Raw genomic sequence first — 19,066 nt, forward strand, 5'->3', positions numbered from 1 at the left:
CCACCCAGCGTTGTGCCAGCATTGGCAGGAAGGACCCCACGCCCTTGCTGCACCTCAGCACAGAGCATCCCTGCCGCCAGAGGAATGGTGCAAGACCAACTGTCCCAAGCTGAAGCACCAAAACCTGTATTTTAGACCCAAATAGGTGCCTACTGAGGTTTTTGAGAGAGCAAGCACCCGTCGCTCCAGCATGGCCCCAGCACATGGCTCCAGCCCACAGCTTTACCCCAACCTCATGTCTGCGACCAACGAGCTCTGCAACTTCTGCCCCACCACCTCCAAACTTGTCTCCGTGTTTGGGCACAAGCTCGGCATGTTGCTGTGAAATCCAAACCCGTAGCACTTGCCCCAAGCTGTTCTGTATCATTAACAGAACATCTGCCACGCCGCAAACAATGGAGCGCTCGGCGCTTCTCCCATCACTTACCACTAACAGCATTAGTCTTACTGCTACGAACAGAGTGTGCAGCAGAAGGCCAGAGCCTACTAACACCTGGCAATCTGAAAATGCTAGAAACAACCTCTCTGTCCCAGCACAGAGAAGCCACTGCTTGCCTCTGAGTGATCCTGCCTGGCTCTGCAGACCCAGCAGCCCAGGAGGGCACTTCCCACACCAGAAAGTGCAGGTGGTGGCTGCCGCTGGTGCACGCACTGCTCTGCTTCCAGCAGCTCAGCATCCCCTGTTCCCCTGCATTCACAGCCTTTTATCATTATTTAACCCATGACAAACCCATTACGATGCTAAAGATTGGAATTACTGTGATCCCAGGCAGATGCCCAGGTACTGGCCCAGAGAAGCAGCAGTTTTGCACGAGGCAGTAATAAATTACTGAAGGTCACCTATGATTTATCACTGCTTTGGATTCCAGACAGTGACACTGCTTCACCCAGGGAAGCAGCCTCGTGGGTGCCAGAGCATCTGCTCTGGTTGAGCCTCTAACAGTGATGTTTTTGCTTCTTTTATTGGATTGGAAGCATCCCCAATAAGCATGCTGTCTCCTTGTTTGAGTGATGCCTTTGCCATACAACACTGTGAATTTACATCCCATCCACTGCGCACAACTGCTCTGACAACTGGAAAAGCACCATCTGGGGAGAGGACAAACTCCAGGAGCTGCAGGCAGCTCCCGTGCAGGGTGAGCTCTGCTTCGCCAGCCCCCCTGTGCACCCCCGTGCCCTGCCCAGCGGAGTGAGCAACCAGCTTCACTCCAGGGGAAAGCAGCAGCTTTTGGTGTGATCCTAGCAGCACAGAGACCTGCAAAGCTGGCCTGGCAAGGCGTACGGACACAGACCCTTCCTCCTTTGCCTCTCCATGTGCTTGGGCCAGCCCCCTCCCCAGGGCTCCACTTCCTGCCCGAGCATCCCCATCCCAACTCGAGGCTGGGTGCCCTGAGGTTTTGGGAACACTTTAGGGCTCCAGGACTCCTGCCAGGAGAGCCTCTTTCTTGCTGGCTGGTTGCCTGCCCAGCAGAAGGCAGCCCCCCGACTGCCCCAAGATGAGCAGCGAGCACAGCACCACTGGAGAGGCAGCCAGGGCAGCCCCCAGCCATGGGTCACAGCCGCTCTGACGGGTGCAACCCCACATAACCAACCAGCCACGGATGCTCCTACTGTTCAGGCAGCTGCAGTGGGTGTGAGACCCCAGCTTGCAGGTACTCCTGTGCCTGTGTCCCTTTGCCCCGGGGCTCTCCTCTCTCCTCTGGGCTCCAATTCTGCGTCTCCCGGGGCTGGGAGAGTCCAGCACAGCCAGGGAACAGTCAAGGGCATGGACAGGTGTTACTGGCAGCAAGACCCTGCCAGTCCACGTTGGTAGTTGCAGCCCCACTTTAGAAGCGGGAAATATAATCACCAGCAACTTTTGGAAGTAAATAAATAGTTGATGAGCTGAGCCACTTGAATTATTAATGGCCAGTTCAACTGTTCAGACACCTTGGTCATTACTAACAAGAATATCTGATGCCAAGAAAACTCTTTGCCTATCATGCAGCCAATATAAAAAAAATCCAGTGTCTATATGAAACCAGCTGCCCTCCAGTGCAGAGAAATTATCTGAAAAATAAGCCCAGAAGCTGGCAAATCCCCCCAGTACATCCCTGAGGCAGGTTGCATCACTACCACCAGGACAGAGCAACCATGCACACAAAGAGGGGAGCAGGGGCCAGGCTGGGGACGGCTGGGACATCCCAACAGCAGCGACAGACTCAGAGGACCTGGAGATAAAAGCTCACATGGTTTTTTGTTGCAAGCGCAAGGGCTAGATGACAGCAGCAGCTACCTGCCCAAGCCAGCGGCTGCTCTGTGCCTGAGCCCAGCAGAGCTCCAAGTCACGGACACATTGCTGGTTCCAGCCCTGCAGCTCCCAGACTTGGTCCCAGCAGGGACGAGTCTTTGCTGTGCTCATGAATGTGCCAGAAATGTCTGCAGGTGACAGGCACTGCCAGAGAGATAAGAGCACGCAGCACTGCACCAGGTTTTCATCTTCAAAGAGCTTTAAAACGCTAAAAAACTAACAGCAGCTTTCCTGGGTGCAGCTTTTGCCCCTGCATGAAGGTCTGAGACACCAGGCTGGCATGGCAGAGATGCGCTGCCAGAGCCCGGCTGCAGGCTGGAGCTGCTCTGATTAGGAACAATTAGACAAGGGAGCAGAGGAACCCCGAAGAGAGCAGCTGCCTCCGACACAGGCGCTCTGTAGGGCTGCGGCTGCAGCTGCCAGCGGCCAAGGCTGAAGTGGCACTTGTGCCAGTGATGCTGCAAGGAGACCCCACCTTGCTGCAGGGGGAGTGAGGACAGACACTCTTAGCCAGCCCTTCCTCCGCCGTCACCCACTGAGTGGGGCAGGGGACATCCGCAGGGGCAGCCCAGGGTTTGGCATACACAGGTTCTCCCTGCAAACAGCCCTCCTACCCTGCAGCCAGGAGCTGTGTCCATCCATCCATCCGTCCCACCCTGCCTGTGCCCCGAGGACAATGGGGACGGGCAGCTCGCCACCCATCCCCACGGCTGGCTGGTGGCAGTGGCTGCGTTTCTAGATATCCCTTTCATCTCATCAGAGGCTGCTAGATTTAATTCCCTGCACTTTGGTATAAAGTCAGGGTCCCATCCGGAAAGCAATTTGTGTCTCCCAGAGCAGGCAGTCATAACATTTCCCATTAAAATGTAAATTTGGCTAAGTTTTCTGGCACCTCTTTTCCTTCCTTAAGGTAAGAATATGAACTTGTATTATTTTTTCCATCAATGTTATCTTCCTCTCAGTTTTGTGCTAAGTAAAAAAGCTGCCTGATATACACCTTCTGCAAATTAAATTTGAATTGAGTCTGACAGCACAACAGGGATCCAGATTACAAAGAGATGTGCTCGCCTAATTGGAATCATTTCTAAGAGGTTATTCGCAGAAGCGTTAACCACGGAAGGCACAAGTGGAGCCACACGTAGTCTCTGCAACGAATGCTCATCTCGGCCGAGCTGCCGGCGTTGCCCTCATGGTGCAGGCAGGAGCAGGGTGGCTGCGGCGGGACCAGCTCCTGACAGCAGCAGCACCTTGCTGGTGGCATCACCTCTTGGGAACATGCTGGGTGCTGAGTTTAGTTTTACTGATGATCACAGCTTTCCAACCAAAACCAGCTTTCCTCAGCCAGGCACAGCAGACCCCCACCAACTGCTCCTCCTGCCAGCCCCTGGGGCCAGCCAGGCGCCGGTGGTCCCCACTCCACCAGCAGTCCCTGCTCCATCACTTGCCTCCCCAGCACCTGCAGCAACGCGCTGTGCCCCTGACCCCAGCAGCAGAGAGGGGAAGGGACATCTTGTTACAGGCACAGGATTTCTGCCAAACACGCTCAGAATAATTAAACCAATTGTCCTGCTCACACTGCAGTTTTTAGCAGATGATCTTTCATGATTAAAACCCCAAATCCCTGTAGACTCACCATCCTTTTGCCTTCAGACACCTGGAGGCAGGGAAGTGCTCTCTCCACGCCTCGGGAAGCTTGTCAGGGTCTGAAGGGTATTTAAAGGATACGACTATACACCAAGGAGAAAAAACTGAGAATTATCTTTTGATGGTCAGCTACGCAGAAAGCAACGGGGCCCCGGCTGCGCATCCCAGGGCTCCCTGCCCAGCGCGGCCGCTGGACGTGGCTTGTCAAAGTCATGCTGGAGCACAGCGGCTGCAGAATTAATACAGGAGCGCAGTGAATTAATTACTATCTCCAGCTGCATTTCCAGTGGGGATAATTTCAGGTGCAACAGTTTGAATGACATCGTTTCAAAGAAGAGTCTCCCATTCTCCTGACTAATTTGAGGTTAACTGAATTTGTTTCTTACCAGGAGACAGCTCATCAGCTCAGCCCACAGTAACAACAGCTCCGCAAGCTCCCGCACGTCCCTGGGAAGCAGGAGGTGCTTTGGGGTTTGTCCCCAAGAAGCAGCAGGGTCAAGTTGTGCCATACTCGTGCTCCTCTCACAGAGCCCCCATGGCACCCCCAGCCAGCAGTCCTGGCAGCACCCCATGGCCCCACGCAGGGCTGCTGGCCACCACAGCATCCCAAACACTCCTCGCCAGTTTGCCTCCCCTGAAGGGCTCCAAGAGCTGCCCGGGTCCTGGCCAAGGTGGGGAGAGGCTGGTCCCACACAGGGCAGCACGGTTGCATCTGACCACGCAGTCCGCCTGAGCCCTGGTGGCACACAGTGGGTGCACGGCCGCACCGCAATGGCTCACCTCGGGCAGCCAGCTCCCGCAGGCTCTGGAGTTCCCGCTTCCCCAGGAATCTCATCAAAACAAGCTGTGGCTAATGACAGTTTGCGTCACAGAGTAATGAAGTAATTGCACTTGACAGAGTTGCAGCTAGCCCACTTCCCAGCTACTTGTGAGCAGAGTTAATGGAGAGCATCATCACAGACCCAGGGGAGAGCAGGCTCATGAATAAAAATTAATAGCTTCAGTGCAAGGAGGGGTCTGATCCAGTGCTTTCCGTGTCGTGGAGACCCCCAGGCCCCCAGGACAAGAGGGCTCCCCTGGGAGCCCCCAGGTCATGGCACGGCTTCCCTGCAGCAGCTCCTGAAAACCGGCACGTGGCTCAGACCGCAACCGAAACCTCTGTCCCCTCAACGGCAGTAAGGGAATTAGCAGAATCAGCCAGCATTAATTATGCAGAGAATCATTTGCTGGTGAAATTAAAAAGAAAAAAAAAAAGGATCTAATTTAATAAAAATATAATTAAATGAATAGTTAATTTAACAATTCCACAGTGAAAACCCCGTGACCTCTGGAGCTATCCTCCCTGCAAGCACAGGCTGTTTATCGCTCCAGCGCTTGGGCACTGGCAGCAGTGGCACCCCACAGCACCCTGTCCCCCGGCACATCCCCCCAACAGCCTGCGCTGCCCAGAGCCCCCTCCCCGGGGACTCACCCTGCAGCCACCCCCAAGGTGTCAAAGACCAGAAAGGGTAAATCACAGCCTTTTTGACAAAGGGAGAAAAAAAAGAGAAGAAATGGGCATACACAGACCTCGTTACCTTTAAGCTCCTGAAAAATGCCAGTCCCGATAAACATTTCATTAAGGAACTGGAAAATAGGGAGAAGATGAGCAGCAGCCAGGTGGAATTTCCTCCAGGAAAAGGAGCTGAGCGCAAATGTGACAAATGTGTCTGGAGTGACTTGGGAGAGGGGAACGCTGTCTGGGGAAGCAAACTCTCCAGATGGCCCCAAGGTCCCTTCTGTCCCTATCGTCTACGCTTCTACAGACTAATTCCTTAAATCAGCATCCTGTGGAAATTTGCCAGGCATCCTGCCAACTCTGGAGCTGGAAGAAGGGCTGGAGGACGGTATAAATGGATGTGCATGCGCAGCGCATGAAAGGAAACTGGATTTCTGCAATAGGCCCCTCTAATCTCGGAACAGAAACTCGAAGGAACGTTTTACAGCAGCCGCCTCCTGCGACAGCAAAGCCCTGGCTTGGAGATGCAAGGTGTGCACAGGAACTGCCTGTCTCGTGGATGCCCCTTCCCACACGCTGTTTCACAGCCCTCTCCTGTTACAAAAACAAGAACTGCAGCTCAGCATCCCCCTCTATGTACAAAACCAGCCTAGATGGACAAGACCATCTCTCCTGGCTGTACCCACAGGAAGCGAAAAATTCTCACTCTGAGCTTCAAGCATCTGGTGAGGCGGACCGCGCTCCATCTGGAAGCATTTCCCCATGCACTTGACTATCTCCTAGTCAAGGCATTATAAGAAAATAAATCAGGAGGAGATTAACATAAATATTGTTTGAAAGATTTAATCAGCAACAAATTGCGATGTTATGTTTCCAGCTTAATTAGCCCAAGCCTGGTTTCTTTGCTCTGTATTGCAAAGTAGAGTGAGGGCACTTAGAAGCAGCACGGCAGATCTCAGTTGGCGGTGATGGAGGAAAACTTCTCCCCAGCTGGGGCCGGCAGACGCCTCGGCCAGCAGGATCTCTGGGGGAGGCAGCGTTTTGCAGAACGAATGGTGCACCAGGGGCTTCCTGCGCCACTGCGAGGAGGAAGGTGCTCCAGCGCTGCGTGCACGTTGCTGCTGCGCCCCCCGCAGCAGGATTTAGCTTTAGCTTTCAACGACCTCAGTGGCAGAGAGCCCCCAGGACACAGGGGTGGTGTTCGTGAGAGTCTCCCCAGGGAGAGCACCTTGCCCTGCATAGGCGTGCAACAGTTTTGCTGAGGACTCTCTCCCTGCCCCATCAAAGACGTGACTCGAGGCATACCTACACCCGGCAGCCGTGCACTGCAAAGCCATACATGTTCACTCAGTCCTGCAGAGCTCGAGGAAGGACCAGGAATAAATCTAATGCCAACCATAGTGTTAGCCAAAAACATGTAAAACATATTAAAGCAATTAAATACATTCTCTAAGGCACCTTCCTATAACAAGAGTTATTCCTGGGCTGCTCTGATTCATGTCCTGCTTCCTACAGTACTGCAAACAATATCCAAAAGGCCACAATGAAGGGTGCTCCAGCTCTACCAGCTGTCAAAAGTTCTCAGCCCGACCACCTCTGCCACGCAACAGCTGTACAAAATAAAACAGGGTATGAAAAGCCACAGGCTTTTAGCCACCAACTGCAGCAGCAAGAATGACATTGTGGACACGGGGAAGCACTCAAAAAACCTTAGCAGATAAGATCACAGTGAGAAGCAAGAGTTACCCAGCAACTGCCCAACATCAGACAGACCGAATTGCTTGTCCAGGGCGTCCAAACACAACCCCCTGGCAGCATTTTTCCCCAACGGCTTCAGCAGGAATGGAAAGGGTCAGACACCCAACGGCTTCACCTCTGCTACCAACACAGACTAAGCCTGCCTGGTCTGTTCTTACTCATTTGAATCATCACTGTATGAGTTTGAACTGACTCTCCTAATGAGGTTCTAAAGATGCATTTTTATTTGGAGAGCAAGTGCTAATTAAAATGCAAACCATGTCCTTCCTGCTCTGAGTGCTCATGCCAATGTGATTTCAACAAGGGTTGCAAACACAAGAGTCACCCTGATCTGTACTGCTCCTGTGAATTGGCTTATGAAAGTGTTTATAGTTCCACCTACAAGATCTAAAAAGGCATCTCTGCACTCCAGCAGAAGCTCTTTGTCTGATCAGCATGTCCCAGCCGGTGATGAGTATATTTTCCCAATGCACTTCAGCAGACAGCTTGCAGCGTCCATGACACTCGCTGCGGCTGTCGGTCCCAACACCGCGTCCCCCCACCCACTGCACACATGGGTCCTGGCACCCAGCCTTTGCACGAAGTCACTGAGCATAGCAGCACAGTCGCTGTTTTGGAAAGCACCAAAAGCACCTGAATAAGCAACAAAGCCAGGGTTTGCTCCATGCTGGTGTGTTCCAGAGGTGTCAACAGTGCCCAAATGCTGATACAAAGGCCGGTCACGTCAGCCGGTGCTGGGTACGTCACCCTGACAGCTACAGTGGCCTGCAGACACCTAGAAGCCAGAGGAAAGAAGTAATTTATAGTGCCAGTACTTACTGCAAGGCAACCAGGACACCAACCACCTTGCCCACGCCTGATGTGTGGTGAGGTGTGGCTCATCCTCTTGGTGCTGGTGGCACAAATAACGCTGTCACTTGCAAGGACACCAAACGCCAGCAGCACACAGTGAGCCAGATGCAGAGGCGCCAGCTGTGATGCCAATATGTTTCCCCAGTTTTCTGCCCACCAAGGCCACGCCAGGCTGCGGCAGAGGGGCAAGGTTCGGGCAGCCCAGGGCAGACCGCAAAGTCAGCGCCTTTCAAGGAGCCTGCTCTGCCTCAGGGCTTTGCCTCACCTCCTCAAGGACCACCGCCCCCCACCCAACTATAGGAAACCAGCCCTTCCCAGCCATGAGGGCATCGTCTCCACCTGCACGCTTCCAGGTCCCCCAGCGAGGCGCAGAGACCCCACAGTGGGGAAGCGGCTCCCAGGTGGCCCCAGCGGCTGCGCCCCTCGCCTGGTGTCCCTGCGGTTTGGCTGGCTCCATGGGGCAGAGCCACCTGCCTGTGCCGGCGCAGAGGTCCGGAGCGCAGCTGCACCCCGATTATTGATGGCACAAGATTAGCTTGTCTGAACAGGGAAATACATCACCGGAAAAATAGGAAACATTTGGAAAGTGGATGGCGGGTGTGAGAGTGATGAATGAGTGCTGGAGAAGCCTGGCAAAGATCAATGAATAGCTGATGAGCTGAGGAACAAGGTGGGGGGGAGCTCACCATGCAAATACAGAGGGAGCAGAATCAGTAGGGAAGCTGCTCAGTATGGCGAGACGTCACAACGAGCCCCCAAACTGCCTCCACCTCCGCAGCGCCGGCACGGGGGAAGCCGGGCATTGGGGCAGCTGATTCTGGCTCTGCTCTGTGCTGCAAACCAGGGGCTGTGGGGAGCAGACCCCTGTGCTCACTGCCTGCCAGCGCCCACGGAGCGACCCCCCATGCCCCACTCTGTCCCCTCCACAGAGTCATACCCCATGCTCAGAGCAGCCCCCGCCAGCACCGCAGGGACAGTCGCGGGCAGGAGAGGGTCCTGCACAGGCAGACAACAGGGAAGCGATCCCTCCTGCTCCCCTGCAGGATACCCGACTTGGAAAGCTGAGGTAAGAGCAAAGGCTCAGAGAAGGGGAAGCACCCAGAGACCCCTCACGCACACACGCTTTGCCAGTGACAGTAACTCACCCAGCTGGTGCCTCTGGGCTTTTACGGCAGGAGATGCACAGGCCATTTGTGTGAAGACATCATTTTGGGGTCAGCTCTGTGTATTACAGTCCATTAGCAGTGACTGAGACAGCTGCTCATGAGCAATAAAGATACATAACCACTCCACAGTACTTCGACACTGGGAAAAATCCTCCCGGCTTGGGCATCGCCAGGCCCAGCACCGGCAGGAGAGCAGCACCCATCCTGCTCTCCGGTGGGCAGCTCCGCAGAGCAGCCACCACCCGCACCGCAGCCAGCCCATGCGACGCCTGCAAGGAGCCATCCTCGCCCAACACGCGCAGGGCTCCCGCCCCAGGCTCCCTGTGGTGGCCTAGCACTATCTAGTGGTGGGAGACACGGAGGTGGGTGGGCTCAGGGATGGGACCCCAGTAAAAACTGAGCCTTGTGATACTGCTGGAATACGTATCACAGGAGCAGCGTGGAGACCCAGACGGAGCCACACCACCGTCGCACCCACTTAGACGCGGCTCTTGGACCCGATGATCCCGATGCGTGCGCTACATGCCCCTTGCTCATTGCTTCCAAATAATTTTTATTTAGATGGTTCTGCCCTGCCTTCAGCTCCTTCATCTGCCAGTTCACAAATTAATTATAGTTTCTAGAGGCATTGAACTCGCAGAGGGAGAATAGTGACAGCAAATTCATTGGTCTGCAGATTTCTGTCCAGCGTCCTTGTCCTTAGCACCAGATACAGGAAGAGAAAGCTCCTTCTGCCTCCCTGGAGCAGCCACCCTCTGCAGCCTGACAGTAGCTATTTGAAAGAAAACGCTAGCAACTACTTGTGGGATGACAAGCTGAATAGAGCAATTTAGAACTGTCCATCACAAAGCAGGGGTATTTAGCCCCATTGCCCCTTCCCTGCAGTGGGTTCCTGGTGGCTCCAGTGTGCTCAGGTGCAAGGGTCTGCCAGCCCAGAGGTCACAAACAGCAGCGTCCTTTGCATAAGCGAACAAAAGAAATGACTCAGAAAAAGACTACGAACACAACACTGCTGGCTTCCCGAGCCAGCTGGCTCAGCATGACGCTCACTGCACCCACAACTGGCAGCCATGAAATTAGATTAAAAAGTGCCCTCACCTCCAGCATATGACAGCAAGTGAAAGGCAAAGGGGAAACAAAGCTCACCGAGCCCTTGAAGAAGCCCAGGCAGATGTGAGCTGGTGAATAAACGCAGGAGCATCACCCCAAGCATGAACCAGGCCTCCAAAATTATCACACTGGTCTTAAAGAAATTTTAAAAATAAATGAGGGAAGCAGGAGAGGCTTTTGCTTGCCTTATACTGTCCAAGCCACTGATGTACATTCGTATTGTGGAGTCTGCTCTCTCCCTGCAATCGGGAGGACCAGCAGCTTCCCTAGGAAGGCAAACCTGTGTTGTGTTCTGACCAGGTTCAGAAACTGGAGAGGTAAGAGCTGGATGCCTCTCTGCGCTCCTTTGGGTACAACATTTGTACGGTTCTTACAGAGATGAAGTACTCCTAGAGCTAATCCCACGTGTGCAGAGCTGAGGCTCCAGCAGCACTAGTGCCCCACGCCCAAATGAGACAGAGGGCAAAGATGAGGTTCCCTGCTCTACAAAAAACAGCTCGTCTGAGCAGGGGGACATTCCTTGCTGCTCTTCCAAGCCTGGCTCTGCGCTGCCTGTAGCAGCCACACGCGGCGAAGCCTGAAATACAGCCAGGAGCAGGGCTCGAAGCGGCTGCTTCAGACAGGACACGGGCATCATCCCCAGAGCAGTGCTGGTGTACAAGCAACAGGGAGAAGTCTGCCAGATCCCTTTGGCAAACTCAGGTGGCATAGGTACAGGCATTTTAGAGGCCAAAATACACCCAAGGCAATACAGCGGCAGACGGGCTCCCACCAGGGCTGGCCAGGCACCCTCCTCACTGGCTGGCGTGAGGAACTCCAGCACCGGGACACCTCCCAGCGCCCCTTTCCACTGGTGTCCTACCAGCACCACAGCTGCCAGCCTGGCACCCAGCCCACAGTCAGCTCTTGCACACCTCCAGCCCAGCCAAAAGCCACACGGCTCTGGAAGGCAAACTTCCAGCTGCCCCCACAGCTGCCCGAGCCACCCCCCACTGCCCCCACGGACCCGGGCTCCATTCATCCAGCTCAGGGGCAGCTGTACCCCACACCACAGCACCGGAGCCACAGCGGCTGCACCCCTCAGCATCCCACACATCCCCCCAAGCACCTAGGGCACCCCCAGCCACCTCGGAGCGCTGGTTACACCCATATCCCCCCAAGCACCCGGGGACCCCCCTGCCACCTCGTAGCGTTGGTCACAACCATGGCTTAAACACCACAGCTCCTAAAGCATTTGTGTGACCACGAACATTTCCCACACTGCTGATGCACAGGCAAAGCTTAGGAACAAACCACATTTGACTGGGACCTGCTCCATTATGTGCCACTGCAGGGGGGCTGGTCCTGGCCTGGTGGACAACAGCAGGGAGCCTCACACCCTCCATACGGGACACCGTGCACCGACACACCGTAAAGGGAAGGCTCGTCTCTGCTGCTGGAGGCTGCTCAACTCTGGTACGGAGCCGATGCTGCACCTGGGCAGAGGTTCCGCTCCTGTGCTTCAGCCACTGTGTAAAAGCAAGTAAGTACTCGTATTTAAGATAACAGAAGCAATTTTTCAACAGCTAAATGCAAGGCTTCCCCTCTTCTTAGCAGGGTTTTCAGTTTACTTTTTACTAGCATTAGGGAAAAACAGTGCAAACCCCGACTCCACCAAGCAGCCTGCTATATTCACCTGTCACGAAGGGGTCCTCCCAGTCTGCCCCCAGTGGCCACCAGAAGGTCCCCTACAGCAGATCCAAAGTCTTCTAGGAGGTCAGGGTCAGAGAAGGCAGCACCAGTGTGATGGAAATACCATCTCTGTGGTCTGTTTTGAAGGTTGCCTTTGATGCCCGGCCATACAAAGGGCACGATGACCACAGTGTGCATGAGAACATCAAATACATTCTGGATAAGTAAGTTTTTCATGTAGACCAAGTCCAGCTGTGTAACATTGCTTCAAGCACAAACAGCGTGCAGAGCTTTGAGTTAAATGCATCAGAACAGCATCCAAAAAACAGCGTGCAGGGGCGGGAGCTGCCTAGAGCGAGCCAATGGGCAGCACTGGGCAGGGGTTCTAATCAAATCCTGCTTTTTCCAGCTCTTCCATACCTCGCCTTCAGAACACCAAACTGCTTTCTTCTGCTCAGCTTTCTAAGCTTATCACCCGGAGGCTGGCACCTCTGCCCTTTCTTTCAAAAAAAGGAAAGGAGCAGGCACAGGTACTCCCACAAAGATGGAGACAAAGGTTCTGGGAAAGGAGGCCCCTGTGGCAAACCCAGTCTCACATCACGCTGGTCTGACAGTGGAGATGCCTGCTGAGGGCTTGTCACCCCCACCTCTGAAAAAACTTTGTGCTGTCCTCTAGATACGGATCTCACGCAGCTTCTTCTAAGTACCAGACCAGCATCGGCAAGAGTGTCATGCTGTTTTGCATCTATGATTCCTACTTGACACCAGCTGAATCATGGGCCAACCTTCTCACACCATCAGGCTGCCACTCTCTCTGCAACAGCCTACGACACCATGTCCATAGCACTGCTGGTGGAGGAGGGACACAAGCACAACATCCTCTCTGCAGGGTACACCACCACATACACGTACTTTGCATCCAAAGGTTTCTCTTTCGGCTCAACACACCAGAACTGGAAAGCAGTCAAAACCTTCTGCGACTCCAACAACCTGATGTTCATCCCCACCGCTGGCCCAGGCTACATCAACTCCAGCATTCGCCCCTGGAGCAGCCACAACACTCAGAGTCAACGGGAAGTACTATGACACGGCTCTGCAGGCTGCACACAGTCAGGCCAGAGACTGTCTCGCATCACATCCTCCAAAAAATGGCACGAAGGCACACCGATCGAAAAAGCTGTGCACAAGACACCGATGTGCCTTTATCTGGACTGCCTTCCTCATCAGCCCAGCATGTACCTGGAGCTGACTCACAGGTGGGCAGAAGGTTTCAGCAAAGAAAAAAGCAGTGGCTGATGTGACTTCAGTACTTGCCTTACTCTAACCCACTGACAAAGCTGCAACACAAAGCAGTGCTTGAAGAGATGCAGCCACAGACCCTTCAGCCTAACCAGGCTGCTGAACACGAGCAGCCGTCTGTGAACATCCCAAAGTCTGCGTAACCCCAGTGACGGGCTCACAGAAGGAAGTTAAAGGGAGCAGGAAATCTGCAAGCAGCAGTCAGATCTAATTTTCTGCAGATTTAGCGCAGATGACCCTTTGAGAGCTCCTCTGGAATTCACAAGCGCTGCTGGCTTAGGGGCCAAAGACCTGGTTTTTCTTACCATGGCTCTGTGACGTTCGATGTGGTTAGCTGGGTTCCAGCATGTATTTCACTGTGCACCCTTGGCCAGCTGCCTGCAGCATTCACACATCCCTCACTCCACTAGCAACTACGTCAAAACATTTCTCCATCAGCTTATTGTAAAGAAAAATATTCTTTCAAGTTGCCCACTGCAGGTGAAAATTAAACCATGCCGTTACATACCCTCTTACTTTACCCAACCGCTTCTATACCAAGGAGTTCTACGCCAGGTGTTGTCACTGTGGTCCACTGTTTCCAAATAACTAAAGAAAATTAGAGCTGGAATGCTACAGACTGTTTACTACTACTGCTGGATGTGCTGGAAACCAAGGAAATGCAACGATCTATACTAAAAGCTCTTAACCAATTGTTTAGCATTCCATGTTTTGAAAATTTAGATCTGAAGTTGCTTTATCCCCTTTAGAACCAAGGAGAAAAAAAACACATTTGCAATAAAAATGCAACTGAAAACACCATTAATTTGCTTTGAAAGAGTTCAGCTCACAGTAGCTTTCCCCTTTTTGATTTTAGCCATGCTCAGACCCTTCCAAATTAGCAATAAAATTTATACTTGTCTATATCAATAAAATGAGAAGTGGCAGCTCTGAATGTGAAACAAGGTTCTATTTATGACAACTCCATACACAATCTCACTAAGCGCCTAAGTGCATCAAAAGCGAGGGACAACATGTCTAAAAATAAGCATTTAGAACAAAATCATGCAGGTTGCTTACCAGTTTTTAAATTAATAGCAGCTCCATAAACTTTACTTTCCAGTGAAGAATAAACACTAGGGGAAATTTTCATCCATTCCCTATTTACTTCAGCTTAGCACTGTTTTCAGAACAAAATCAAGAGGGAAGTCCACATTCAAAAAATGAAGATCAGCAAGCCAAGAGCTTCTTTTCGTTCTTTGTATTATGAGGAAGCCAGGTCTTTCTGAGCAGCTCCCATCTAGATAGGGACCATTTAAATACTATTAAATTTCAAAAGCACTGATAGTTTCAGTGGTAGGTTTTGATTACAGTTAGAACAGCAGCCAGAGAACACCATAGCTACAACACTGTGAAAGCTTCAAAAAAACCTCTTTTCCATCTTTGCTTTTCTTTCAGTGCAGATACAATAAACAAAGACATGGCATGAGCGTTATGGGCAGGGTGGATCAGACACTATATTCATCATCCCGTCCTAACATTAAAATTACTGTATTTCAAAGGCCTAATTACGCTAATAAAACAGACAAGTATTTTGGAATGGTACAGCAGCACAAAGAGGTCAGCATACATATCAGGCTGGTTTCTCAGACTATAGCAGATGTGGTACTAATTAACAGATACACATCAACTACTGTTCTGGGTTTGTTTGGGTTGTTTTTCTTTTTAATCTTTTGTTTATTAGCCTTGACCTAACCCATCGACCTTATTAAACAAGGCCACAAAAGCCCATTTCCTGAATGTGCAGACACATGGTGCCCAACTTCACCAGCTCTGCAGAGCCTCCTCAGAGTCCAAAGTGTTACGATGATTCTGGTATCAAGCCATACTTCTGCCTCAGGATTTCAACCGTAGGCATCATTGCACTGTGGGGTGAAACAGAACCATCAAGAAAAAAGGTTTTTAAGGATTAAACTGCATTTTCTGGGAGAGCAATCAGCTAGACAGAACAGTGCACTCTGAATCAAGGAGAACACAAACTCCACATAGAAGCTTCCAGAAAGGGGTCTCCTGGGCTCAGAATTTGAGCGCACGCTCTCAGGATTTCTGAGCATGCTGATAATTAAGCATTACATTAATAATGTTATTAATAAATAACATTAACGTGAAGGTTCAATTGCTGTGGGAAAAGAAGCAAAACCCACCCCAACTTGGAAGCTTCATTTCATTTAAAGAAAAAGCTAGTTACATCCAGCAGAGTGCTCACCAGCCAGGACGAATGATGGTGAACTTCCCCGACACAGATAAGTCAACCACAGTTGACCCCAGACGACACTCTGGGCTCTGTATATCTCCTATTGGGCCTCCATCGATGATTAAGGACAACTGAGGCCACAAGTCTTGGAATTCCTGGGGAAAGAAAAAAAAAAATAGAGAGATGTGGCTAACAGTCCTGAAGATAGTTCGTTCTAACACACATTACTGGACATTCTGGTGTCAAGGGAGTTGGTTTCTCCCCTTCCTCTGTCAGGTCTGCACTTTTTTCTGTCATGAAGACATCCTGGCTTGATTTCTGATAACACATTTATCTCGGGCATGCAGGAAAGTCACAAGAATTCTCTGGTTGAAGGCTTTTTAGCTGCACCACTGTTTATTAAGGAGTGCACAAAAAAAGCCAGAAGTCTATCAAGACATTTGGGGCCAAGAATAGGGCGTTGAGCCCAGGTATGTCATCACCAGGGTAACAAGCTTTGCAAAAAGACATGTCCTTGAGTTACAGGTTGTTACCAGGCCGTAAGGAGCTGTACAGCAGCAGCAGTCCCATTCCACAGCCATCCCTCCTACAGCAATTTTTGTCTTTCATATTTAGCACCTACATCAAAAGCTGCTTATAAGCCTTTAAATATTACTTTCTAGCTCTGCTCTCCTTCCTTTTTAAGGTGAAGATCACAGCAAGACCAGCTACCCCACACTACATATCCACAGGCTATTTTATCTAAAGATTATCATTAAAAAAAATAGTAACAGTGACAGAGAAATTCTTGTTTTATTGCTAAAGCTGGCAATTGTGAAAGCCTGGGGCTCTGACAAACTACAATAATGTCACTTAGGGGCAAAAAGGGCCTTACCGAAACCGTCAGCGTGCTCGCCTGAGAGCTGATGTTAGCACTTGTTAGAGCCAGTGGTCCAGCGCAAGCTCGTGCCAAGTCCCTAATAAAAGGGTGGTTTGGAATACGAACACCAACCAGCTACGAGGAAGAAGAGAGCATGGGTTTACACGCAGTAACCATTTTCAATCTTGCATTGCCTAAAACGCTCTTGACTTAAAGCTAATACCCTAGAGAATCACCACATCAACACTTGCTGAACCAGCAATAATACAAGTAAGCTAGCCCCCAACGCTGGGTTATGCAGTGCTCAAACAACTTGCAGGGCACACAACAGCACAGGGACCAGCTTCGGGAAGCACCAATTCTGCTAAGCATGCTGAACACAGGCGTAAGAATAAAAGCTACTACAACAGAAATACAAAAGTAGCACAACTGTCCCTCAAAACCAGGGGTTCACCCTGTCGCAAAGACCTACCGATGTGAAAGGATTCAAGTCTTTATTTAATTCTTCCGAGCGTTTTAAGACCAGGGTCACGGGTCCTGGAAGCAGGTCCCGCAACAACTCATCTGGCACATTCACGTGGCAGTACCTACACGGCAGCAAGAGGAAGCACGTTAAAGGCAGATGCACAGGTACGTTCTGTTTGAATATGAGGAAGAGCTCCTGTACTATGGGGGTGACCAGGCACCAGAGCAGGTTGCCCAGAAAGGCAGTGGAGTCTCCTTCTATGGAAACATTCAAAACCAGCTTGGACATGACTCTGTGCAACCTGCTCAAGGTGAACCTGCTGGGGGTTGAACTAGATGATCTCAAGAGATCCTTTCCCACCCTGACCATGCTGTGATTCTGTGACTGACCAGGACTGCTGTGCTGGGCGCGGTGAAGCAGCTCCACTGCAGCCTCACACCCCACAGCCACTCCTGCCCCGCGCAGGGCTGCGGGTATTGTACAAGGGCTCCGGAGCCCAGCAGAGACCCACGGGCCGTGGCTCAGCACCACTCGCACCCACCTGTACAGGCCGTCCACGTCCCCGAGGCAGATGGCCAGCGGCTTCCTCCCGTTCCGCCCCTTCAGACTGTAGATGCTCCGCACGGCACCAGAGTCCTGGGCCAGACACGCCACGCCGTACACCGTGTCCGTCGGTACCGCCACCAACCCGCCCGCCTGTAGGGCACCGACGGCGGCCGCCACCGCCTCCCTCCAGCCTGCGCGATACCGGCGGGTCAGCGCGGCGGCCCAGCACACCCGCTACCGGCCCAAGGCCTCCGTCCCCCACCCCAGCCCCGGGCCTCACGCCGGGCCAGGGCCACGGCCCGGGCCCACACCGCCGCCAGGCCCGGCCCCAGCTCCCCTCCCCGCCAGCTCCAGCCTTCCCCCTCCCCGCCCCGGTTACCCCGCCCGTACCTCGCGTGTCCGGCCGGGCCGCGCTGCCGGGCTGGGGCAGGGGCAGCGGCAGCAGCAGGCGGGCGCAGCCCACCCCCGGCCCCAGGCCCGGCGCTCCCTCCCCGGCCCGAGCCAGCGCCGCCAGCACCGCGCACCGCGCGCTCAGCATGCGAGAGCCACTTCCGGGCCGCCGCGGTGACGCACATCCGGGGCGGCTCGCGCCGTTCCCATGGCGACGCGGGCCGGGCCGGAGGCGGCGGGGGAGCCCCGCGGGCCCGCGGTGGGTGCCGGGGGGGGGCGGAGGGGGGCGCGGGGCCGCCCGCGGCGCCGCCCGTGACCGCTGTCTCCGCCGCAGGTGCAGGACGGCCGGCGGCGCCTGCGGAGCCTGCTGGAGGCCCGGCAGCGGCACCTGCGGGCTCGCATCGCCGCCTGCGAGGAGCTGCTGGCGGAGATGGCCGCCCTGCAGGCCGCCCTGCGGCCCTGCCCCAGCCCCGGGGAGGCGGCCCCGGCCCCCGCTCCGCGCTGTTCCCCGGCTGGGCGGGGGCCGGGCGCGGCCCAGGGCAGCCCAGAGCCCGGCGGCGGGGCCCAGCGCTGAGCCGGGGGACCGGGGTGGTGCTGGGCCGCGGGCTCCGAGGCGGCCTCACGCGTGTGTGCCGGGGACGAACCACCAGGGCCCAAGCCCTCGGCCGTGGCCCCGGGCTGTGCCTTCTCTTGTTGCACTGATGCATGATCTTACTAAATTTACACTTTAAAATAAAGCAGGTTGGTCTGAGTGTCTCTCACCCCGTCTGCCCGCCGATTGCTGGAGGAGGGGCAGCCTTCCATCTCACACACTGACTCTTCCCTTCCCTGTTTAAAGCAACAGGATTAGTTGGTGACCGACTTGATGTTAGAAGGGCTGGAGAAGCATGAAAGCTGTGCCTTACTTTGTGAGTAGCAGCTCAGTCCCTGATGAGAACTATGATTCCAAACTCACAGACACATAATCCGTGGGGCAGGAACAAGCTACAGCTGGGGGGTGGGAGATGCCCTCCAGCTGCTGGCATGGGGGGGGGTTTGCCACATGGAAATGCTTTGCATCACAGAAATCTCGATTTATTCAGAAGGGAGGTTCAGTCCATTTTCCTTATTGCCACTAGCTTTCCCCAAATTTCCTATTCTCTTCCCTGGAAGGTACCCCGTACCTGTAACTTCCAAAGCAGGGATGCTACAACTACCATCTTTACCAACAGGAAATTTTGTCTTTCTCACCTCTGCTGCATCGAGCACAGCTGGTGTTTGCATTAAAGGGACTGCAGAGCATTC

At 53.4% G+C, this 19,066-nt stretch overlaps 3 protein-coding genes across 3 annotated transcripts; 2 read left to right on the top strand and 1 right to left on the bottom strand.

The window, feature by feature from the left end:
- Window positions 1-4,485: 4,485 nt before the first annotated feature.
- Window positions 4,486-13,290, top strand: MANEAL (mannosidase endo-alpha like; the record flags this gene model as incomplete). Its single annotated transcript, XM_080382009.1, is given in 7 exon segments — window positions 4,486-12,213; window positions 12,666-12,812; window positions 12,814-13,050; window positions 13,052-13,093; window positions 13,095-13,119; window positions 13,121-13,271; window positions 13,274-13,290. Coding segments are annotated over 7 exon segments (729 nt in total). The 5' UTR covers window positions 4,486-12,103.
- A 928-nt stretch (window positions 13,291-14,218) lies between these two features.
- Window positions 14,219-17,957, bottom strand: YRDC (yrdC N6-threonylcarbamoyltransferase domain containing). The gene is made up of 6 exons (XM_080381999.1): window positions 17,783-17,957; window positions 17,388-17,583; window positions 16,853-16,967; window positions 16,396-16,515; window positions 15,534-15,676; window positions 14,219-15,192 (listed from the first exon to the last, which is right to left on the bottom strand). Exons 1-6 carry the CDS (start codon window positions 17,928-17,930, stop codon window positions 15,129-15,131), a joined length of 786 nt encoding a protein of 261 aa, XP_080238125.1. The 5' UTR covers window positions 17,931-17,957; the 3' UTR covers window positions 14,219-15,128.
- Window positions 17,958-17,966: 9 nt separating this feature from the next.
- LOC308061679 (uncharacterized protein C1orf122 homolog) lies at window positions 17,967-18,543 on the top strand. Its single transcript, XM_080382008.1, has 2 exons — window positions 17,967-18,041; window positions 18,117-18,543. Exons 1-2 carry the CDS (start codon window positions 17,991-17,993, stop codon window positions 18,354-18,356), a joined length of 291 nt encoding a protein of 96 aa, XP_080238134.1. The 5' UTR covers window positions 17,967-17,990; the 3' UTR covers window positions 18,357-18,543.
- The last annotated feature ends 523 nt before the right edge of the window (window positions 18,544-19,066 follow it).

Source organism: Falco punctatus, assembly GCF_963210335.1.
Source record: "Falco punctatus genome assembly, chromosome: 3".
Lineage (NCBI taxonomy): Eukaryota > Metazoa > Chordata > Aves > Falconiformes > Falconidae > Falco > Falco punctatus.